Source organism: Adiantum capillus-veneris, chromosome 19, assembly GCF_014529385.1.
Source record: "Adiantum capillus-veneris isolate H3 chromosome 19, ASM1452938v2, whole genome shotgun sequence".
NCBI lineage: Eukaryota > Viridiplantae > Streptophyta > Polypodiopsida > Polypodiales > Pteridaceae > Adiantum > Adiantum capillus-veneris.
Window position 1 is genome coordinate 50,078,768 of NC_140949.1, and position 26,257 is coordinate 50,105,024.

At 39.4% G+C, this 26,257-nt stretch overlaps 1 protein-coding gene across 4 annotated transcripts in view; it reads left to right on the top strand.

Annotated features, from left to right (window-relative positions):
* The window catches only part of LOC147433992 (2-Cys peroxiredoxin BAS1, chloroplastic-like), a 56,585-nt gene extending 54,463 nt beyond the window's left edge, over positions 1-2,122 (top strand). The window contains exons 6-7 of one of the 4 annotated variants that reach the window (XM_086489849.1): positions 312-425; positions 550-686. In XM_086489849.1, coding sequence (XP_086345975.1) covers positions 312-425; positions 550-588 — 153 coding nt within the window. In that variant the 3' untranslated portion in view covers positions 589-686. Of the gene's footprint in view, positions 1-311; positions 426-549 lie in introns of all 4 variants that reach the window. The other 3 variants (XM_086489848.1, XM_086489851.1, XM_086489850.1) reach the window with 3 other exon arrangements.
* The last annotated feature ends 24,135 nt before the right edge of the window (positions 2,123-26,257 follow it).

Below are 26,257 nucleotides of genomic sequence, written 5' to 3' on the forward strand. Positions count from 1 at the left end.
TAGAAAGGAGGTGCATGTCTTGGGAATTTCAGATTTCAGCCCGTATACAGGGGAGAACCTTTGTGATGGTCTTATGTTTATTATTTTTCCCCTTTCGAGTCTATATACCATCTCTCCAGACGCCGTGTTTGATGAAACTAACTCTTACTACAAGTATTGTTTTGTGGGAGCTGTAATGTCCTGTTCTTCCTATATAATAAGCAATATAGACTTTGGAATCAAACGAGAGGATTGATTCAGCTAGCTCTAATTGTTGGGTATTAAAAAATAGTTCACTTTACACGATTTTATGTGTGTATGGATGGGTGTAGGGTGTTGCTTTGAGAGGCTTGTTTATCATTGACAAATCTCGAATCATTCAATATGCTTCTGTCAACAATCTTGCTTTTGGACGCAGTGTGGATGAAACATTGCGGATTTTACATGTGAGTCTTTTGATCAAGTATTTCCTAAGGCATTCATTCATCAACCTTTTTTGAAAGAGAGCATATGTGTGCTAGAGTGCTTTGGTACATTAAATAATGTCTTTTTTTTTTGAATTTTGTAAAGCACATGTGGATAATTTGCGCTTATGAAGAATGTAATTAGACCATGGTGTTTTACAAAGCTGAATTTGTATATAAAGCTCTTTGAAATATACACCAGACATTTCCTTTAGGCCATTCAACATGTGCAAGAACATCCTGATCAAGTCTGCCCGGCTGGTTGGAAACTCGGCGAAAAATCAATCAGTTCCAATCCAAAGCTTAGTAAAGATTTTTTTGCAGCTATTTGATGAAAAATGGTTTGCCATAAAGATTTTATACAGTTTTTGATGTTTGAGAACCTACCATAACCTTCAAACATTATTATTAGCTCTCAAGATATGGAAAAGTTCCCGAATTTAACACAAATGTAAAAGCATGTGATTGCTTGAGAGTTTGCTAACACAATTACAATTGCTAAAAATCACATGAAAGGATAAGGTCAATTGATTTCCGCATTGCAACAATATGCTCTCTTAAGTTGCCACAAGTCTTTGACAAATAGTGGTCATTTTGTCAAGGTCCGGGATTGGGGGATTGAGCATCTTGACCCCAGATCGTAATTTCAGCATGCACTGCCAAATTTACGACACATTAGCAACCAGAATTTGTGGTGGTGCTCCTCTCAGACTCGATCATTGCATGCCCAAGTAAGCAGAAAGAAAGAATCAATGCCTTATTCTGCACCTGAGAGATTTGCACTTGCAATGGCATGGTGCCACCTCAACACACGGAATGTGTAATTGCATTGTGCACTGCATGCCCACTACAAGCTTCCTGCCAACGCCTGATCACTTCTGCTTGTCTTTGCTGCGCCTCCTCCCTCAACAAATAGTGTTGGCTCTATTGACCCCCCTCCCTCGAACCCTCACAGCTGGGAATGGCCACAATCCTTCTCCCCCATGCTGAGTGGCCATCCATTTACTGTCCATTACAGATCCTAATTTGAGCATGCATTGTTAGATTAACGTCACATCAATAGCCGGAAATTGTGGTGGTGCTCTATCCACTCAAACTCAATTATTGTGTGCCAAGTAAGCAAAGAGAAAGAATCAGCACCTGTTCTGCCCTTGAGAGCTTTGCACCTACAATGGCATGGTGCCACCTCAACACGGAATCTACAACTGCATTCTGCACTACATGCCCACTACAAGCTTCCCGCCAGTGCTTGATCACTTCTGCTCGCCTTTGTTGCGCCTCCTCCCTCAACAAGTAGTGTTGGCTCTATTGGCCTCCCTCCTTCGAATCCTTGACGGCTAGGAATGGTCATGGTCCCTCAAGAACCATTCCCCACAATCCTCCTTCGGCATCGCCGATTGCTAAGGGGTCCAAGGATGAAAATGGTCCTTGAGGGACCATTCTCTCTCTCTCTCTCTCTCTCTCTCTCTCTTCTTAGACCTTAATGTTCCAAAAAGGAGAATTTTGAACTCATTCTATGTTTCATCAGAAGGAGCACTTTGCAAACTACGTAATTCTTAAGTTTCCCATTCTTTACATGGAAAGCCTACAAAAGCTTGAACGTTTCTTGCACTGTGGGGCTATCCATGTGGTGCGCAGAATCATGATAATGAGAAAACTCACGCTTCTGTAAATCTTCATTGAAGGTTCAATTAAGCTTACTTGCCATAATTCATTGCTTTACACATGAAAGGTTGGATAGTTTCCAAGCACACCTATTTAGTTACACACTTTAAACGCCTTCAAATGTCAAAGTTCACTTTGATTAATCACCAACACCAGCACTAAAGAAATGTCGAGCAAGGTATGCTGCTAAAGATGTTGGAATAATTTTCATATAGAATTCTATTGTCAATTTTGCAATATGCTAGCGTGAGCAAAGAGCGTGATGAGCATGTGTTTTAGGTTGAAATCTTGCTGTAGAAGATAGCAATGGGACAAATGTACATTGTGTTTGCAAGAAGGAATAGAAGAGCATAGAGGAGACAATGGAAACATTTAGAACAAAACAAGTAGTTGAAGTTTTTGGAACACATTCATGGGTGTTTCACATATGTAGAGCATGGAGTTTGCCTTTTGCATGTCTCATTTGGTAAACTTTGTTCAAATTAAGATTTGATAATGCCAATGTTGATCCTTCAAGTGTCCCAAAATTGCTCAATGTGCATGAAGAAGAATTGTTCATCTCACACCATGACTTCCCTCTAGATTCAAGTCTTCCCTCGTAAATATGGACATAAGTTTCTTATTTTCTCATGCCAAGTATATCATATCTGGAATTGGGGCTCATGATGAAATTTTAGATCCCCCCCCTCCCCCCATTTTGTATTGTGCATATGAAGGATTTTGTTCTTGCAAGCTTGCCAAAATAAGAGATGTCTCAATATTTACTTTCAAGTTCTCATAGTATGTTAACGTATTATAAATAAATGCTTTTACCAAATGCAACTCCTAACTCTAGGAGTCCCCTGCACTAATAGAAAGGAGGGTGCATCTTTTTGTGATTTTTTAAATATGGGGGAATAGCGCCACCTCCCCCCACATACTTGTCATAATGATCATGTGTGTGGTACTCACTTGTTGTATAGAACATTAACTAATGTGACTACTACTCACTACATGTAATAATAAGAATACTTAAAATCGTCATTGATCTCTTTGCTTTGTTGTCTATGTTTGTAATGGGAATGGCATTTAATCTTCACCGAGACATCTCACAATCTTCAAATTAAGTACCTTGTAATTTTATGTCTAATTTCTCCTACCTTCCTCCATTCTTTGAATCTTGCAAAGATCTAGTTGTAGTCTAATAAGGAGTGTAAAATGAACCATTTAGGAGGTGCTTAGTGCCAAGTGAGGTGGCCCTTGTCCATATTGAAAAATATTGAAGTATGAGACCACCATCTAAGTAAGGATTAGCGTCGCTCCTCCATTGCCTTCGAAGATCTTGCTGATGTATTTCACCTAGGTATTTGATGTAGAGAAAAGAGTGGCACTCAAAACTTGTGTGCATCTAGACTTTTACATAATCCACAAAGTAATGCAACAATATCTTGAGAGAGTCAATGTTGGTGTAGGTTCGCATCAGAGTGATGAACAATGGAAGGCAGCGTGTCATAGTGCCTAGTTGATATCCCAACTTTGTGAGCATAAATATTGGATTTATGGTTTGTTTTCCTTTCATACAACAAGTGTGACCCTAGAAACTATTGAACCCAAAACCCTCCATGTCAACAAACCTTGATGCAAACCAACTTGACATAAGAAGCATACATATTTCCTACCAAACAAAATAAGCATGTTGAAAACCCAAAAGCAATGTTGCAAGACCTCATTAGTTTGTAAGGTGCATCATTCAAAAGTCGGATCATGCCTAAATTGGACAACTCAAGTGTCACCAACAAGAAGACCCTCGTGTCAATGTCCACACGAATATGAGATATGTTTGCTAATCTGGTGTCCCCAAATATAAAGAGAAGACCCTTGAATCAACTCATAATATCTTTGCAAGTAAAAGTTCAAGGCTTAGTGCGAAGGTGTTGGGGGTGGAGAGAGAGAGAGAGAGAGAGAGAGAGAGAGAGAGAGAGAGGAGTTTGTATTCCTACCCAATTCCATAAACACTTGGCAATATGAAGTCACTGAACGACTAGAACTTTCATAAGAAGATGCTCTACAATGTTGTGTCAATGGTAATCTTGACAATCTTTGATGTGGTTTTCCTTGAGCATCTTGTGAATGAATTGATGCTGCATACATATCATATCTGTTTTGTTTTCACATGAAACACTAGATTTTGTGCATACTAGATAAGACTAACTATCACAATGTAAAATTGAAACCTTTGTTGCAATAATGCCTAAACTCTCATTAAACTACTATAATATAGAACTTTCTCGTTGGCCTCTAGCACAACAACATACTCTACCTTTGTATAGCAGACATAAATGGGTAGTCCTACAATCAAGGTCATAGCTTGAAGTAGACCTTATGTTGTCCACATTCCTTGCTTGATCAACAAGTGTGTAACCAATGACCACATGCTTGTTTTCTCCAAAAGAAATTTAAAACTCTTTTGTGCCATCTAAGTACCTCATCACACCTTCTGCTGCCTATTGTTACCCGGGTGCAATGTGGGGACATCAAAGACAAAACTTGACAAAATCACACATTGAGCAAGGTATATAAGACCAAAAAACTATATAGTTTCATACATCCAAACACTCATACATCATGTTGAGGCAGCACACACATCTAAATAGAATCCCAACCCGCACGTCGGTACGAATAGTTGTACCTTTACAAATCAGAACATACCCCCTCGGTATCCAAAATAAGGTTACTCCGGCTTAACATTTGGCACACACAAAGGACCTAATTCCACAATAATTACAAAATCTCATTCTCCATTAGCAGAGGGAATGAAAGGGGGAGGTGGGTTGGGGTTTACATATGGCCGCAATTGAGCAAAGGGTTGGTAACTCAGATAATGGTGTCAGAGAAGAGTAGATGCCTTCGTCCACCAATGAGGCTGGAGGATTAAACAAATTAAGTGAATTTGCACGATCGGTTCAGAAAACACGCAGTGCGTTAGAAGAGGCTTTTATACTTCGTAGCACTATCCTTTTGGGTTGCCACTCTCTCCCACAACTGCTCCTCCTTGCTCAACAATAGTTGTGCTTTGAGATTGTCCAGTTCCGTCTCCACCGCTTGAAGGGCCACCTCCACATTTTGCAACCGGTTATTAAGATCCGCAAGACCATAAGTTATAGGGTCTGTAAAACATTCAGCCGGGGGAATGGGAGATATTCATCATCTTTCCTCTTACCCCGATTAGCCGTGCCGCATGTCCCGCCTGGATGGCCCTCCACTGCAGGCAATGCCGATTCGTCGATAGGGGCTTCAATGCTGCTTTCCACTTCTAGATTTGGCCTTCCTAGTGAACTTGGATATCCTCCTTTAGAAGAGAGACCATCACATCCAGGTCGTCCTCCATAAGCAGCAACATATCGGAGCTGGCTTTCTCGTACGCCACCTGATGATGGGCCATGTCCTCATGACGCTTTGTGCGAACTCCACCTATCGCTCCTTAGCAAGAGTGGGTGCCTCTGTTGCTTCACAGACCTGACGACGGGCTTGCTCTTCCCTATGATCTATGGACAACGCTCATGATTCTGCCCGTTGCAAGCGGCCTTCTAGTTTGGCAATCCTATCTGTCAAGGATTGGTTCTAGGCTATCAAATAGAAAATCTACTGCTACTGGCACGGAATAACTTGCAGTTGCTATCTTTGCTCACGCTAGTGTAAGTTAACTTGATACATAAATTGAAAGCAATCCGTAACATGTTGCTCCTCTAGCTAGTATCCTGTCTGAAACCATGTATACACCACACCACTATGGGGAACAAGGGGCAACTAGCACAACTCCGTAAAGAAGGTTGCACCTCCAGTGTTTTATGTGCACCTCCTTGACTTACTGCCCCTTCCCTTGATGCTGAATGGGTCGACACCACAATAGCAAAAATTTACACAGGCTCTGTCATAACTGACACTGTCACAGGAGGGGAACAAAAACAAGTACGGACACCGTCAGACCCGCAACTGTAGTCTGATTAGTACATGCCACTATGGACTTGCTTGCTGATAACGCTTGGAGCCGCCTCTCCAGCATCTTCTATGCTGATTCGACTCTCATGGTCCTCAATTGAGCATTATGGATGTCACAGGTACGTCCTCAAGGGGTAAAGGCACATACAAAGTGGTAGGGGTAAAAACCCAAAAATAGGGCCTTCAAAACGTGGCTCTGGAAAATAGGGCCACCCTGACACCTACCCTCTGTCCATAGTGCCGGCTACCTTCTTGGCCCAGTGAACAATAGCTGAATCAACACTTCCGCTTGGCAATTAATCATCACATGAGTAACACGGTAAATGTTTTAAACCTTGGCCATGAAGCAAACACCTTCCAACACCTAGCAAAGACATTCCTGCACTTCTTCATCCACACAACCATGCAATCTAAACTCATTGATGGTTGGATTACCATATGCTGTTACCATATCCTACACAATTGTTTTTTTTGCCGAACGTTTGCACCAATTGTGCAATCAGCTGTCGGGGTGCGTCATGGAGACGAACAATTCTTTGGCTATCCTTTGCCGCTAAATCTGGTAGAATTAACAGAGTTTGAGGATGAGGCTCTACATGTGCCCAATCGATGAGCATGTACTCAAGCAATCTAGCTACACCTTTATAGCCTCGGTCATCTGATTCTTGAGCAGGGTGAGAGTCTTCATGCTAGCAGATCCCACCGCTGGCGCCATCTTCCTGTTGTATGCGTAGAGCTCAAAACCACTTGTAGAGAAGACAACAACCTGCATAGTGCTAGCAATGTAAAGAGGTGAGCTAGAGCTAGTGACGCAAGCAGGGAACGAAGAAAGAAAGAGGTAGTAAAAGTGGAATCAAGGTAATTGCTGCAGCTATATAGTAACCTTTTGCATGTCCAAACCCAAACACCATGCATAGAGTCTCGAGTTCACAAGTGTGACAGTTAATGAACCGCCATCCCTTGTCACAATTACCCACAAACAAGTGATTATCATCTATGTCTTGTTTGGTAATCTATTGATAACATGAATTACAAGCACTAGCCTTAACACAAAAACTACTAGGACATTATGTATTGGACAATATGATTTGTACATTCCTGAATTAATTCTGGACATCTTCTAAGCTACACCATTGTGGAAGCTAATATAGAGTATTCAAGTCTCTCTTAATATCTTTCGAGCTACAAGATTTCTAAAAGCCCTTAGAGACATACTATTAACCATTGTGCTAAGCAAATTGTTTCTAAGTTTAAGAGCATTTTTAACACTTATGAGGGTAGAAAAGGACTTGTTGGAAACTTTTGCAAATGCATGTTGTGAACTCAGGCTAGGTCCCAACATGGAGTACCCCTATTCAAATAATACCTTTCTAAGAAGCATCATTAGCGCAAAATGCATGTTGTGAACTCAGGCTAGGTCACCGCATGGAGTACCCCTATTCAAATAATACCTTTCTAAGAAGCATCATTAGCACAAAATCACTCTCAATGAAAGTCACATGAAATGATGTATTTGAATCTATCATCCAATTTTGAAACATATAATCAATGTTGGGGACCAAGAATATTATAGATTCATTCAGCATGATGGACGTGCAAAGAATATGAATTGCTTCGATCAAAATTTTCATGTCAGTATCTCAATCTATCTTTAAGTTTTTCTTCTTGCATATAAGCATATCTACATAAAGAATCAAAATCAAAATGCTCACATGCGTGGTTTTCTTCACGTAGAGACAGTAATCAATTTAATTCCTTCGATACCCTTGAGACTTCATGGGATGTATCGATTATCGTAAGATTCCCCATGGTGCCTTATTCACATCATACAAGCATCTCTTAAACGTACATTCTAAATGTTCTTTTCCTTCCAATGGAAAAACTATAGTCGCCACGTATAAGTGTAATCATGAAGATCATCTTGACATCCATTTGGACAAGTTCAATGCAAGAACTTGCAAAGAGTACTCGTTTTGACTACATGAGTATAGAGCGAGTCAAAATTTGTATTCTTTTGTTGTGCGAACTCATTGACAACCAATGCATCATTATACGGAGGTTACTATCTCTTGGTGTGATCAATAGCTTATAAACTCACTTGCATAGCAAAGAGGCTATGTAGTGTAATACTTATGAAACACTCATAGATGAAACACGACATGTTACAAAAATGCAAATTTCCATTTCACAACGATGGGCAAAGGATTCTATGTGGCAAAGTGTGCCTCTGAGTATACTATTCATCAGGATCTAGTTATCAAAGGAGGTATTTCCTACTTTGCATACACATTACCATGGACGCTTGAGTTTTGTTCGAATGAAGAGTGTATGGACTTTTGCCTAGTGTGGGTCACGCTCAAGAACCTTCCTATCTGGGTCCGGGACCATGTGGACTCCATTGCTCCTATGATGGCCTTTGTGCTATTCATTTTGAAGCTGCAACGTGTTAGATTGGGCTTGGATGTAAAGGTACGCATACTATAGAACATGAGTAAGCCCATCCCCAAATACTTGGATCTCAATATGAGAAGCTTTGGTGCCCTTTGGCAAGAGTTGGTGTTTGCCTCATTTCCCAATGCCTGTTACAAATGTTGTAGGATTGATCACTATGCTCAGAACTACCCAGAGGCAAAAGTAGTTCCCAATCCGGTGGTGAGGTCCACTTGGAGGCATGTCACTAGGAATGACAAGCCTCTTACGAGTGCCACCAAGATGACAGTGATAGGGATGTGACTCGTGATGAGTTGATTAAAGGCACTGACTGCCTGTCAAAAGAGATGCAAGAGAAACCAAATTCACATGTCGGTCCCTCTATTGAGGCCCCGACGACCAATGAAACCCTCCAGTCCAGCAATATTGTCGCGACGGAGATAAGCAGGACTAGAAGTTAGACCTCATCAGCGATATTGTAAATGTCTCGGGATCCACAACCAGTACTAGTCTATTAAAGAAGAGGAAGAAGAAAAAGAGGTATGCTTGGTTACTTGTTGGGTTTCTTTTCGGCATTATGTTCCCTAGCATTGACTTGATGGTCAAAGGGGCTACTGTGGTAGGGCTCTCTCCTTGGTGGCAACCCCAAGCCAGTCTATGATTCCCATTGCTTTGGGTGGCTCCCATAACAATTGAATGTGCAGTTATATGGTGGGTGGCACCCTTTATTAGCTGGTGTATCTGCTTTTTTGAAATCTGGTCGTTGAAAGATGCATGGCTCGATGGGAGCATGGATGTCATTGTAACTTTTTTTGGTTTTCAATATATAGTGGTAGCAGAGATGCACATTGCCAATAGGAGGAGGGCATGTCTAGGTGAGAAGGGGGAAGATGCCTTGTGTTTTTTTTTTTGGTTAATGCAGTGCATACTCAGCAGCAAGGACATTTTCCTAGATGCGTTAGGATAGCATTTCTAGAGTCCTAGCATATCGTCATATGTTTGATCCCTCCAATCAATTCCCTCCTTTTTACAAGAGAGACTCCATTGAGAACAATAAAATCTTGGGAGATTCTGTCTAATAAATATGAGAAAGAGCCATGATGCTTCATTTAACATCCAAATTAACAACAAAGAAATTTTGTCCAAAGGAGCTAACTTGGTTGGTTGAGTACTTATACTTCGTGACCTAGGTCATGGGTTTGAGTCTAACCAAGTGACTCTTGTAGCACTCATGGAAACCCATTGTATCACCTTGCATGGAAAGTGCGTTCTACTTAAAAAAAAGAAAGAAATTTTAGTTTATTCCTCTTGTTGGGTCCCCTCCCCAAGAGAATCCGCTACCCTTACGACCATAGCCTTTGACTTCATTCAACAACCAAGATAGGTGTGCAAGTCACCGTCTCCCCTATGCCTGCCAAAAGTGCGACCCTTGGACGGAGCCACCTCATGCACACAGGCCAAGGCTATCGACCTTTAAGTAGACCTAGGGTTGCATCTTATCATACATGTAACCAAGAAAAATGAAACTTTGGGTCAAGCGACATCTGAATCTCCTTTTGAAAAAGAAAAATTTATTTACACCAAGGACTCTAAGAAGCCCTTAAGCAGGTAAATTTCTAGACCATGCCTCCTTTGGAAAATTCTCATCGGTGGACTTACTCAATGACCTATTGATGATATGAAATGTTTTACCAACATATTTAGGACAAAAACCATCACTAGGAAAAATTACGAATCCTTAGGTGCCCTTTGGAATTAAGGTTAATTAGAGACCAGCCAATATGAAGAGGGTGGTGGACACACTCTATGCCCTCAAAATAGTAGGGAGACAAAGTAGTATTACATTAATTGATGGTGGCCTCTTCCTTAGTGTAAGAAGGTGGGGGGTGGGGGGGGGGGGGGGGGGGGGGGGGGTGGTGGGTACGGAAAGAGATGGGGGGGAGTGGGGACCACTTGGAGCCTCCTTTCCCTCTCTTTTTGACACGGTTTGGAAAAAATTCATTTTTCTTAAAAAAAAAAAACTCATAATTTGTATCTCAATAGTCCTTTCAAACCTACTTTATGGTCAAAGCTACATTTTTAAACCTTTAAAAGTAAAAAAACGTGCCCCAAAATTCCATTTAAAATAAAAATAAAAATGCTCAAAACATTACTCTTTCCTCTCCAAAGCTCCCCAACCTATTCCATGACTAAAAAGAGACGTTCTCTCTCTGAAAACCCTTTCCCAAGCTCGCCATTGTTCCTGCACTCACATTTACTCCCTAATCCAATATTCTCTCTCTACTACTAGCTCCCTCTCTCACCTCCAGTGGAGCACTAACCAAATTTCTCCTTCTCCTCTCTCTCCCACCTTCATTTCCACAACAAGCAAGGAGATTCATCTCCTCCTACCTCCACTGAGTAAAAAGATCAAGGGGTTGTGATGAGATCACCAAAATGTACCCTATGTCGAAAGGCTATAGATTGCTTCCATTTTCTCTATAAGGTACTCCATATAGGCCCTATAGCCATAGGGCTATATGGTGGTACATATATAAATCATTCTATAATCTTGGGACTATAATTCCCTCCCTTTTGATACCTATAAGAAATCCTTTTCTTATGGTCCTAATTCCATAGGAAGACACATTTTTTGCTTTCACAGAGTCTTAAAATATCTACAAAGAGAATCCTATGGCCTTTAGGCCATATGGTAAAACATGGGTTTCTTCTAGAACCTATTATCAACACCCTTGTATCAAAAGCATACCATGCTATGGTCATAAAACCATATAAAGGGCACCCTATTGCCCTTTGGCCATAGGGTCCCAATATGGAGCCCCTATAGATATAGTTAGGTCACCAATGGCCTTGGGGCCATTGGGTACTTTTTGTTTGTAGTACATTGAGATGTTAAAGGGTACCTTTTCCACCCTATGGCAATAAGTTCATGCGGTTGTCTAACTAAAATAGAGGAAACCCATTAGCACTATGATCTATGTTATGTTGAGTAAAAAGATGTAGGGGTTGTGGTAAGATCACCAAAATGTATCCTATGTCCAAAGGCTATAAATTGATGCTAGTTTCTCTATAAGGTACTTCATACAGGTCATATAGCCCTATGACTATAGGGTGGTACATATATAAATTATTCTTTAAATTATGGACTATAATTCCCTCTCCTTTGATACCTATAAGAAATCCTTTTCTTATGATTCTCATTCCATAGAAAGACATATTTTTGGTTTTCACAAAGTCTTTAAAATAACTACAAAGAGCATCCTATGGCCTATGATCCTATGGCCCATAGGCCATAGGTTATAATGTGGGTTTCTTCTAGGAACCTATAATCAATGCCGTTGTATCAAAAAATATAGAGTAAGCCTTATGACACACTGTTGTATAAAAAAATATAGAGTAAGCCTTATGGCCCTTGGACCTTAGGGTTTCAATACACCGATATATAAAAGTAAAGCCACAATCCCTTAGGCTCAAAACACAGCGTGGTATGGTCATAAAATTCATATAGAGGGTACCATATGGTTCCACGGCCAAAGGGTGTCAATATAGATGCTCTAGAAGGACACCTAGTCTACCCACTACCCTTGGGCCATTGGATACTCTTCAGATATATTACATTATTCTCTTAATGGGTATCTTGGCTACCCTATAACCTTAGGGAAATAAGGCTCTAACAAACATAGAAGGCACCCTTTGTCTTTAGGATCTACATAATTCTAAGTAAATAGGCAAATGAGTTGTTTCATTAACTTATATCATATGTCCCAAAGGCTATATATTATTTCTCTTAATGCATAAAGTATATCAAAAATGCCCTAAGGGCCTAACACCATACAATAGTACATGCAAATACCACCCTATGGCCTTGGGGCCATAAGGTGCTACAAGTAAAAAGTACCCTACAATGCTGAGGTTATAGAGTTCTCTCTATTTTATACCTACAAAAAATACCCTACAATTCTGAAGTTGTAGAGTACTCTATACATATGGCCTTAGGGCCATAGGGTGACACATGCAAAAAGTACTCTACTACAATCCTAAGGTTATGGAGTTCTCTTTGTATTATACCTACAAACAATCATATCTCTATGGCCCTAAAGCCAAAGATAGAAATATTTTAGGCTCTCATAGATTCTTAAAGATACCTAAAAAGAGCCATATGATGAAATATGGTTTTCATGAAGAAACTTATTATCACATCCTCTACTCTAGGAAAAATCCTCTAGCCCTTGGGCCACATGGTGCAAATGTAGAGGTACATCCTATAGACATAAGGATATAAAGTTATCTCCATTTTGCACCTATACAAAATTCTATCTATATAGCCATAATGCCATGAAAAGGTGTATTATAAGACTCTTAGAGAAACCTATGATAAACATCACGTGTCCCAAAAAACATAGGGTATCAATCTCAAGCTCTTTAAAAGCATTTAGGCCATTCAAAGGCACCTACATGGGCACCATGGCTCTCAAAGAGTGTTTAGGCCATTCAAGGGTACCTACATGGGCACCATGGCTCTCAAAGAGTGTTTAGACCATTCAAGGGTACCTACATGGGCACCATGGCACCTCTATGTCCCTTGGGCCAGATGATCTCTCATTGGAAGAGAGGGCAACCTATGTCCCATGAGCTTGTACATTGGTATCATATAACCCTAATTCCATATGATCTATCGTCAAAATAAGAGAGCAACCTATGGCCTTATGGACATAGGTTGGCCTAGGTGTGCCAATGTAAAAGGTCTCAAAGAGCATCTAGGGCATTCAAGGGCACCTAGATTAGGAGCATCGCAGCCCTATGGCCCTAGGACCATATGGTCTCTCATTACAATGAAGGGAAACGTATGGCCCTTGAGATTATACATTGGCACCATATGGCCCTAGGGCAATAGAATATCTCATCAAAATAAAGGACAACCTATCTCCCTAGGGATAGAGCATGGCTTAAGTGTCAATGTAAGATTTTAAAGGAGGAGGTTGGAAAAAAGCTGCCATTCTTTATGATTTGGGGACAAAGCCAATGTTAATCATGTGAAGAATCAAGAATCACTCGCTCAGATAATCCAGGAGTAGAATCACTTTTCAAACCATTGGCTATTGCATCAACAAAATTTGGCATTCATGCAAAGAGAATGCTTCTAGTAGATGATGCACCATTAAGGGGATGAGGTAATCCTGCATTGAATTGTATTTTTCTGCCATCATTCAATGTTGATGAGGAGGATAATATCCTCCTTGGGGATCTGCTGCCATATACCTAATCTCTTCATCATGTAAATGACATTCACACAACTACAAGCTCTTATTTGTATGGAAAAGCACCCATACTTGAATGACATGAACTTATAATCATGTTTACATGGTTGTTGCAGAGTGGGAGGAGAGAAATTTGGTTTGTCTAGGAAAAACCTACTCCACACATAGACTACCAGAAGCTTCCCTTCCTCACGACGATGAAAAAGGTGCAACATCTAGCAATATTGAAGTGTCCACTTGAAGTCAGGACAAGAAACTCCTAACAGTTGATCAAGAAAAAGTGAGGCTTTTAAAGAGTATGAAACCTTTATCAGCCTTAAAAGGTATTGAAGCAATTATGCTTGCCTAAACATTGGGATACAAGGATCCTGCTATCAAAGTACAGGAGGCCAAGAATTATATAAAATAGTTAAGATTCGGTATAATATCAAATAGATTTCCATTAGCATTGATGATCAAGTAGATTTTTGTAATATTATGGAATCTACAAAAGCTCTATATGTATTTTTCAGAGTGCTTATGCAAATTTGTCTTTCAATATTATATGTAGCTTTTGACTTTGATGCGCACTTTGCTTAATTTTAGTTTATCAAAAGATTCAAATGTTTGTTGTTTTACAATTTGTGTCCATTGCACCATCAAGGACAATTTAGATGGCCATAAGGCCATGTGTTACTCGACGAGCTTAGGGGATTTTCACTTATAGTATCAACACCCTATAAGCCTAACACAATACATTGGCTTATGTCCTTCCACAAGATATGTAGTACTAATGGTGGCCAAGAATAAGTGTCCAAGAATCCTAAGGTTTTCAACGAGGCACTTAAGATCCCTATATAAATAGCTTCAATAAGCATGGGCCTTTCATGAAAAATAACTTTATTTTTTACATTCTTAATGCGCCTTTGTGTTATTTAGAAATGGAACCTTACGGATTTTGGGCCATAGGGATCCGTTTGATCTCTGTCCACACTTTAACAAAGTGTTTCCATATGAAGCCAGACTATTGTCACTGTATGATCCTACATATGGGCCACACTATATTCTCCATAAAAAAACTCTATGACCTTAAGGCCAAAAGACTAGTATCTCATCTTCTACAAGACTTTTATTTATGGTAGTAATAGGAAGCCATGTAATTTTTACCTATGGCATCAACACCCTATGACCACAAGGCCATAAGGTGACATATGTTATTCCAAAAAGCACTTACCATGTGGATTGAAATTAGACCCCTTTAGACTTAATATCATGGAAGGCTAACTCTAAGCTGCATAATGAAAAGCACAATCATTCTTAATTACAAACTATAAAGAAAAGCCTAACTCTCTTAGGCCACACTACCTAGTCTCCATCTGTTGATAGCTATAAAGGAGGACCTTAGCCTTTCAAAAAAAAAGAAAAATATTTGAGAATTTTACAGAGCATTTATGCCATTTGGATTCAGAGAACCCTATGATCCTAGGTCCATAGAAAGCCAACATATCCATACCATATGGTATCATAACCATACAAGATTGAGGCCACAAGATAAAAAGGTGCTCTAAATAGAACTCACTATAGAAGGTATCCTATGGCCTCAAAGACACTAAGTCTTATATGTACATTGTGCTCTATTGTTTGTTAAACACATTTTGCTTTGTTGTAAGCTGGACTAACATTAGGAAGAGAATGGAGTCTAGGAGGGCCTCTTTATTTGGCAGTTTAAGGGAGTCACACCTCTAGTATTAAGAAAGCAATCAAAGAGGACACCTGTTGAATTCAAACGGACAAAATGGATAGTTTATTTGAGTTCAAATTTCTCTCCCAAAATGAAAGTTAAAACCTAGCGGACAAAATTATATCACGAAAAGATCTTGATGTGTAGATTACAGATCTATAATCTTCGCTCAAATTGAAGATCATATCTGGGAGTTATGGAAGGCCAAAAATCATAAAGTTGTCCACCCTCTTTGTGGGGAGGAAAGTGCATCCTTTGACGACTCTTACACCTCTCTTACACACCCACCATTCTTCCACACATGGAATTTATCTGTTTGTCAAAATGTTAATCACCTCCATAATCTCATGGCAAATTAAGAGTCCCTCCTAGACCCCATCCTCCTCCTAATGAACTATTGAATTGATTTTTCGTTGTCATTCAAGGGCGTATTTTGAAAAACGTTTTACTATTATAATGTCATAAATTAGAAGAGTTTCTTCTCAAGTTACATCAAGTATCTCATTCAAAGTGGAACAATGATTTGATCAACTACCAACTTCTTTCAAGCAAGATAAAAAATCTCATTTACAAAATAGCTTCAAAAAATCGTTAAATTTTGAATTTATGAAGTGCATCCTATGTGAGGAGACACCTCTCACTTATATACATTGCTAATATAATTGTTTGATGCTCCTATCATTTTCTTCTTAGTATTTGTCTTTTTTGAGGTGATGGAAACTACCAAAATGATGTTGACAATTGATAATGCTACAAAAATGGTGTTTGCTGAACACCCTCTATCTTGAAGATACTATACTCATTGTACTTATTACTTTGTTGTACATGAGATAAAGACCATAAATTTTATAAAATGAGTTGTTGAAAATCTTTGTATACAACCCATACAGATTGGTGTAATCAATTCATATGCATCTTTTAAGTCATATCAATGGTGTTTTTAAACACCTCATTTTGGTGTTTTAGATAGCACCTCTAGAAGCTTTATTAAAGTTTTAAAGCATGTATTCAAGTTTTGAGAGACCATGTCTAGAAGCTTTATTGAAATTTTAAAGCATTCAAGTTTTGAGAGACCATGTCTAGAAGCTTTATTGAAATTTTAAAACATGTATTGATGAAAATGTGGCATATGAATATAGATCATTTGGCGTAAACATATATTCTTTGACACTATATCATACATGACTAGTTATGGTCTTAGGGCCATAGGCTACTCCACAATATTCTTTAGGTTTTTTAGTGATCAAAAGTTAATTTGGGTGTTGTACATACTATAGTGTAGTTGAAACTTGATAGTGTTTTAAAATTGGGACTAGCTATTTTCTTGTACTTGAGATTAACTTGACCAGTTTTACGATAAGAGTTGTTGGTGCTTTTTCTATCTAGATATTATATTTTTGGTTGGCACAATCAATATATATGTTGCTTAGTAGCCACATCATTTGGTGTGTTTTGACACATTACCTTTTTTGAATCCATCTTTATGAGCTTTGATTGATGTTTGAAAGCATTTCTTTGATACGAATCCTTGTGCAAAAATCTATATCAAAAGTTTTCTTATAAAAATTCATATAGAAAAATCAAATTTGGGTGCTAGAATCATGACATCTTATCTAAATTAAGGGCAAATTGAGCTTAAAAATACTAGAGTAGCACGATCCTAACACGTCAATTTAGCATTTGAGAAAGGGATTTTTCCAATTCATCTAAAATGGTCTTACTTCACTTTAATTAAAACCAGATCTACAAAAGAGGGAAAGTTAACCAGCTCAGGATATGTGCAACAAAAAAGGAATATCTACCTAACCTAGAGCAAGCACATGGGGGGATTAGTGGAGTCTATTTCTGCGGAGATAAGACAACTAGAATTGTCTTAATTATTGGAATTTCGTGGCCAACATTGCACATGGATGTGGAAGAATATGTTAAACGATGTGATGATTGTCAGTGTACCAAAGCACCTCTAAAAAGAGATGAGATACCATTACGGCCAATGATGGGTGCATGCGCATTTGCTAAGTGAGGATTGGATTTTGTGGGACTTATCTCACCACCTGCCTACACATCCCATGCCCAATATATCATTGTTGCCACAGACTATCTCACAAAATGGGATGAAGCAAAAGCTACACAAAAGGAAGATGCCAAAACCACTCCATAGTTTCTATACAAAAGTGTCTATGTAAGATATGGATTACCCATAAAAATTGTCAGTGATAGACACACATTTCATAAATAAAGTTATTGAAAATCTTCTAGAGGAATTCATGATCATTCATAAGAAGTATGATCCATATCACCCCCAAGCCAATGGACATGCTAAAGCTACTAATAAAACACTCTGCACGACATTGATCAAAATCATGACAGATTCAAAAACGTATTGGGACTAAAAGTTACATACTGCTTTATTGCATATAGAGTGTCCTATAGAACTTCCATTGGAACAAAAGCTTACAATATGGTGTTTGGTCTTAATGCCATTCTGCCTATTGAATTCTTAACCCCAACCTTGAGAGTAGCTAAAAAATTAGAGTGGACAGGTCATGAATTGTCTTCTAGAAGATAACCTATAAAATCTAGATGAGCTACGTCTTAAAGCAGTAGCATCTATCTATGTGAGTAAAAGAGGACAAAAAGAGTTCTTCGACAAGCATGTGCAGTCAAAGGAATTTAAATTGGGAGACTATGTCCTGGTTTATACCCTTAAGCAGCATGCTAAAAAACTCAAAAATTGAGGAATGGGACTCCTTGTGATTAAAGATCTATCACCAAGTGGGGCCATCAAGCTTGTGACATTAAAAAGAGAAGAAATACCTAATTGGATTAGTGGAGGTAGGCTCAAGAAGTATCATATGCCATTAACCCAGGATATGTTGCAACAGATTCACAGGGAAAAACAACAAACTAAGGACAAGGAGTGGATTATTGAAGAAGCACAAGAAAAGCTCAAGAAGTATCATCTTCCATTAACCTAGGATATGCTACAATAGAATTACAGAGAAAAACAACAAACTAAGGACAAGGAGCGGATTCTTGAAGAAGCACAAGCAAAGGTTAAAGAATGAATGGCTAAACAAAGGCTTTCATGACAACACTAACCACATGGGAAACCATTACGTATCACTGCTATTTCCATGAATGAATTTGAAGAAGATAGAGTGGACCCAGTAATTCAGGGCAAAGTTAGCAACAATCAAGTGGAATCCACAACTCTACTCGATACAAGGGCCCAAGGAAATGTCATTTTCCTTGGATTATATAAGCAGCTTGGCCAAGAAGAAAAGGTTCAATCGATACACCAAGAAGTGCAGAGCTATATGGACCACCAGTTTAAACCACTAGGGTTGGTTACCTTATTTGTTCAAATCAATTAACGTATCTACCTGCATAGATTTTATGTGGTAGAAGATCACCAAACCCAACACCAATTATTAGTATGGAAAAAGAAGTACAATGTTCAGATAAATTGGAACTCCGATCTGGTACGAATTCCACATGCAACCAAGAGTCAAACGATTCCATTGACTAAAATAACAAAAATCGGGCAAGCCTTGGAAAAGACATTTGACAAGGGCAAAAAACCCTTGTATACAAAAAACATGTAGTGGATCCAAACAAGTTCGCCACAGGAACCAGCACTTCAAAAACAAGTGGCAACAGCATCACCCACATCAAGAACATTATAAGAATAGAGAAGACAAGGCACAACAAGAATCAATGTTGGATACCCAAGGGCCAGCAAAGCACAAAGAAAATATGGGTTTGGAAAGATATAACAGATGTGAGCAAAGTACTACAGACCCACAAGCCAGTACAAACTCAAATGCCGTATCAAACACCCATACGACCAACTCAGAATTATATCACAAAGGTATGGGTACCAAAGATGTTAGTTCAAGCTCAAAACAACTCGAAGTTTATTTGGATTCCCAAACAAATTACTTCTAAACTCCCTAAGGTACCAAATCAATAGAGAAAGAAACATTCAGTAACTCAACAACCAATAGAGTCAACAAAACAAATCTGGATATCCAAAGAGTTATATCAAGCACAAAGAAATCGGCCTTGGATATGGATCCAATGGTAAAGCCACAAAACTAACATCAACACCATAGGACGGCCATGTAATTGCAGATACACCAGGAATGGAGGCCAAAGCAGGATACCGACACAAAGGTCGAAATGGAATTTTTCCAAATGCCTATGAAAGACCGTGTTGTACGCCTACAACTCAAGCTATATGTACCAAGGCATATTACTCCACCCACCTTACAATCGTAATTTCCATTTCGTCTAGTAGGACTCAGACACAGGAGGGGGAGGCATTCAATAAGGAACCCATTGAAAAATAATTATACATATTATCGGGCATTGTTTAACAATGGTTTAAACCTTGATGCGTTTTATTACGATTTGATTTTTCAGTAAATGCTAAGTAATGCCTGTAAGTACTTAAAGGAGGATCAAGTCATGTCAGGGCCAAAAATAACCCCATACTCTTGTATGTACTCCCTATATTTATGTTTTCATATTTTGGCGCTAATTATATGGTCAAAATTTGAGAAAAAAGCACAAAAGAAAGACCAATAACGGTCTAAATATTTTGTATATAGCGAAAATTTTATTTTCTTTGTCAAAATAAATTACCAAAATTTTGGTAATTTATGATAATTTTTGCCTTTTTTTTGCTAAATTTTGGATTTATCATAATTTTTCTTGTACGTTTTTGGTGTTTCTTTCTAGAAAATCTAGAGAAGCAATGAAAAATTTAAAGTCAAACAACAGAGTACCATACCAAGAAGAACTCCCAAGAAAAGTTTGGAAGCAAATTGAAGACATCCAATTTTGACCTAAATGCCAGAAAGGTAAACCCGTCGTATCTAGGGCATACAAAGTTTAAACGCAAAAATTGAAGATCCGATGAAAGTATAAAGGTATATAATAGAGGTGATGGGATCAAAAGCCCAAGTCGGGGTCTGAGAGCACTAGGCACATATACTAACATAAGGGAAACTTTAGCTCATTTGCCTACTAGGATAGAGGGGCCAATATAGAGACACCTAACTTGAACGACTTGGATCTCTCTCCTCCAAACTCAATTGTCATCAATGGGTAGCGCTCATCCAACTCATCTAATGAAGGGCTTTTTGCGGATTTTTTTTTTAAACGAAGGCTGGGAATGGAGAGTTTTACAGAGTCATTTGTGCAATCTTGTGTATCCAAAAGAGGGGCCAAAAAAGGGAGATGAATGTATGGTTGAAAAGGGGAAATAGGCAAGCCCAAGCATTTTCCAATGGAAAAGCTTTATTTCAAATCATCTAACCGTTGGGCTTGCCTTTTTTGGATGACTATCCCATCACAAAGATATTTATTATTGGGGGTCCGCCATCCGTCTTTATTTTGGGGACATGCTTTTTACTGGTCCCTCTACCCTAGAGCCTGCGAGAGAGAGAGAGAGAGAGAGAGAGAGAGAGAGAGAGAGAGAGAGAGAGAGAGAGAGAGAGAGAGAGAGACCTACAAGCGAGTAGACTTTTAAGCTTTTGTTCGCACCATACGATGATCACCATGGCAAGCAGAGCTAGCGATGAGTCTCTAACTCTATCTAGAGCACTGGTCTATATATGCAAAACACTAACACACCCACAGAGAGATAGGGACCTAGACACTGCAATTAGAGACAAGGTCACTACCAACACATGGAGCCATAAAAATAAACATGCATAGTATCAAAATGACCAAGAGGAGGTAAGGAATCCACATGTACCATTCAAGCAAGCACAACTGCTAGGTGTCAGCTACCGCGGTTGCAGCCATCTAGGCCCAAATCAAGCACAGATTGAACCTACAAGTGCATATCAAAAAGGGAAGTCCAGGGATTCCACCCCAACCAAAATGGGCCACCAAATCCCCTTTAAATGGGTGAAAGTACAACAATAAAAACAAACCAGATCTAATGTCAATCTATAGGTCCAAATAACAGGTGAATGGTGCCAAAATAGTCACCAAACCATAAGGAAGCCACCCATAAAGTTTTCATAAAAAACAAGTCCAGGTGTTAGTGATTGCGATTGCTTCCACCTCAGCCCAAACTGGTAGGAAAAAATTCCAACAGGATTCCCTAGCCAATACAAGTACCTAGGTATAAACCAAAGAAATTTTGACCACCAGATCCTCACATAGAGACAGATTTTAGGCAAATTAGTCTGAAAAGACAAAAAAAGGTCATAATTTGGCAAAGAGCAGTGCAAAGTCAAGAATTTTGATACCAAAAGCGGCAACCCCCTTAATAGCACCTAGTGTAACCAAAAATCAGGGAAAAGATGTCCATAATTCAAGATAAGGAAAAATGTGTATGTTTTGCTCGTTTTTCACCAAACAAGTCACGATCGACTAAATCTTAAGCACATGGACATGAATTTTCCCATAAATAGATAAAAAAGGACCCAAGGAATATGCGGGGAGGAGTTAAAGTTATTAAAAAAACGCAAGGATACCATATACAGGCCAAATGCCTTTCCGAACAAGAAAAATTAGGTCAGGAGCTCAAGACCCAACTCACAAAGATGGTGCATAGCATAAAATAGATCTACACATTAAGAAAAAATAGCAAGTGCCAATTTCATGGAGTTTAGTCAGAGGTGTCAGCTACCACGGTTGCTGCCACATGAGGGCTTCAGGAAGTTTGGGAATACCAGTGTGATGGCCAACCCCCAAGGAGTCCAAACATGCTATGTACACAAAAAATGGACACCTCCACCCCACGAAAACCAAGTGCCAAGAACCTACAAGACAAACAAATGGATAACTAGCAGGATACATGTTTATATGATAGAAGCAGGGCACCAACAGGTACACCAAGGCATAAGGAAGCTCTCAAGAAAATTTTGGTCCAAAAGGACACATATGGCAATGATCGCGATTGCGGCCACAGAGGTCAAAACTGGAAAAATTGATTCCTTGAGATCCAGTAGGACAAAATCACCCTTGTGATGCATACTTAACTCCAAGAGGGCCTTGTTCTAACTAAAAATAAAAGAAAATTGAAAATTCCTAGTTTGAAAGGTCAAAAATGGCCATAACTTGGAAAAGACTAGGGGAAAGTCAAGAATTTTGGTGCCTAGAGCTTACTAAACTCTTGTATAGAGCTACAATAGGAAGAAAGTGGGCAAAATTCTCCAAAGAATTCAATTTAAGATAAAATGTGTATTTTTGCACGTTTTTCACCAAAAGAATTCCTAGCAAACAACCATGATGGCCAAATTCAAGGTGTAACCTTAAAAAAGCACATGAGAAGTCCCAGGAAGCTATGGAAGGAAGTTGAAGATGATATGAAAGCCATAAATTGGACAAATAGTGCAAAAGGACTCACCAACCATGGAAATCCCTAAGCATGGGTCATAACATCTAGACAACTGGAGCATGCAGGGCATGTTTGCAAAGTACATAGCCAGAGGAACTAGATGGTACCACCCTTGCCTAGTTTGGACACAACTATCAGCTACTATGGTTGCTGCCATGAGATCTTTCTTTGAGAATTGAAGCACAAAATGAGCTCAGAAACATATCATTTGGGTAGTCTAGAGAACCAGAAAGATAAAAGGAAGCCACATATGGGCTCACAGAACATGTCAAAATAAATATGGCAGTGTCAATGACAAGGATGGTGCTTAGTTAAAAGAATCCACAGACACCATGGTTGCACAAATTAGATCTCATAACACACATATACTGACATAACTAACTAGGATGGAAAAATTGACCATAGATAGACTTTTCATAACTAAAAGTCTTACACTAAACCATGAGGTTTTTCTTTTGACACACAGGTTCAAGCACTCCAAAGAAGATGAGGTACCAAAACATTTACAAATTGGAAGATGAAGATAGCTACCAAGTCGATACGGATAATATCACTAGGTCAAGGGCATGCTTTGTCGATGAGTCCATCCAGAAGCAACACGGCCTCCAAGTGTTCAACTGTGTTTGGACGAGCAAGAAGGAAGATGGGAGGCACGTCAAATGCCCAAGGATGTCAACAAAATTGCCTACACACCCCAAAATGCAGGCAGGGCTCTATCTAGGATAGGGGTTGAGGATTTCCTTACAGAATCCATAGTCTAAGCAGACTACACGCGAGCCCATGAGCTGATCACAACTTTACAAAAGGTAGATGAAAACAAAGCTATGGCTACACTAACAAATGCAGTGAGAGACAAGATATCATTAGAGATAACCTCGGATAGACTGGTAGAAATCACCAAGTTACCAAGGGGGGAGCTAGTAAAGCCACAAGGTTATGCGGATGAAGATATCAACACAATGAAGCTTTCTACCTTTAGTAGCATCAAAGAAAGAAGGACTGAACATCTCATGAGGGTCCTACACCAGCACTTGCACTTTGATAGACAAACTAGGTATACAAGACCTTAAAAGAAATCTAGCTTCTACATTACACAAGCTAGTACCCCAACACAAAGCCATGCCAATTGACTTGGCTAAATGGGGGTTTGACCGGCTGGTAGTGGCAGCAAAAAAGAAGCAGTGGTCCAAACAGTCAAGCATTCCACATCTAGGACGTGCTAAAATCTTTACCAAGATAGCTGCATGCCTTGTTGGCAAGAGAGATGCATTAAAAGATGCTCAATAGTCAAATGAACGGGCCAAAAGGATGAGGCAGTCAAAATCCAAAAAACGGACCGGGTCTTCTACATCAACAAGGCCCAAAAAGGCAAAGAAGACAACACAACCAAAATACATCAAAGATGAAGGGGCCACAAGCTCCAAGTCTGTCGGATCAGAGACCGACGAAGAAAAAGGGGAACTCAAACAAATAGACCCAACCACTCAAGAGAGGAAGCCAATGTTTGTTTATACCCAGAGAATAGAAGTAAGGGAAAGGAAGGCTAAGGAAGAGAAGGAGAAAAAACAATGGACCAAGGAAGAGCAAAGCAAAGACAAAGGGAGGTCTCCCAGGAGAAAAGGAAGATGGAACGACTTAGAAAAGAAGAAAAAGCCCATAGCTTGTCAAAAATGATGAGAGAAAATATCAGAGAGTAAACAGGTCAAACATCAAAGGGGCCAATTGAGCAGGGAGAAAGCCAAAAGGGCCAAGATTCAAAAGCAACAAGAAGAGGGTGATACCACTAAGGAATTAAGAACCAAAAGAAAGTTGGACCACCATCAAGCAACCACCACTACAGAGGTGGGTCCTTTTGATTAATCCCAGGTAGATAACGTAGTAGAATCTATCAATAAGAGGAACATACAAGGCAAGAACAAGAGAAACAACAAGAAACAAATGTTGAAGAATAAAAAATACCAAGCCTTGTGCCCAACACTCTGATCCATATGGAATACCTGACCACTCAAACACAAAAATTCACCTCAAACAAACCAGCCAACACTAGGCAAAGACTATGAAGGACAAGATTCCAACCTCACAACTCACACCCAAAGAAACGGCTAAAGAGTTAATCAAGGACTTGATTTCAGCCACATATAGTTTGGAAGAGTCCAACGCTATAGATGATTTGCCAATGACGTTTATAAAGAGACCAGTCGTGATCCAGAAACACAAAGGGAATCGACAGCCCAAGATAATCAGTCGAAGGGCTTGCTAAAAATGCAAGAAGATCCTATGATGACTAATCAAGAAGAAAAATATGGAAGTAAACAAGTACGAAGGGAAGTACATCAGCCTCCTGAAGACTTGTTAAAAATACAAGAAAACCTCGGGATGACTGGTGTACCTCTCTCATCAAAAGCACAAGATTGACAACATGTATTAATGGCAGTATCAAAGGTATAAGAGATGTGGAGAAAACATTGGAGGGTAGGGCTAAAACCCTCACCTAGACACTCACATAAAGATGCTTTGCATAAGGATGAAACCAAAAAGGTAGTTGAGATACCCTCTAAGCCGACAATCACAATAACAAAAAAAGAGGATATCAAGGAAACTAAGGAATCAACTCAAGCAACAGCAGAAGGAGCTACAAAAGAAACCACGCAAGGACCTGCCCTTCAAGAACCTATGTCAAATTTGGCCAGGGCATCTATGATCTCAAGGTTAGCAGATGAGATGAACAGAGAAATTTTGCAAATAACACTCAAATACAAACAAGAGCAAGATAACAACGCTTACCTAAGTCTAGCAGTGGTGAGTATCGAGCAAGAGATGGACAAAACAGAGGCTACAAACAAAGAGTTGGTCAAGACCAACACCAACCTAGTAGAATATTTGCATAGGAGAGATGCCCAAATAGAGTACATCTCTGATGAGCTTGCAAAATACAAACAGCTTTATGAAAAGGAAGTCATGGCCAAGTGCCAAGGAGTCAACAACTTTGGCCCAAAATTAGAGAGTGCCTATGCTTAAAAGACAAATAGCTGATCAAAGCCGGCAGTTGGAGGCATGCATAGAAGAACCCATGTTTACCCTTGCAAGTAGCGCTGAACAAATGGGCGCTTACAGAAAGTAGATAGTAGATTTACTACAGGATCTTGAAGTCTCACATAGGACAAGAATCACATTAGAATAAGTGTTTCACAACAAGCGCAAAGAAATGACAGAAGAAGGGCAAAGCAAAGATGAAACCATCAAGACACTCATAAAGGAGGTGGAGGAGTTGAGAGATCAACTTTCAAAGATACAACAAACTCAGAGGCTTCCTCCTAGAGAGCAAGGACCCATGGAGACACGGATGGACTTTGAAAATGTAGAACTATAAAGGAGAGGGATTGTGCTCTCCAAGCTTCAA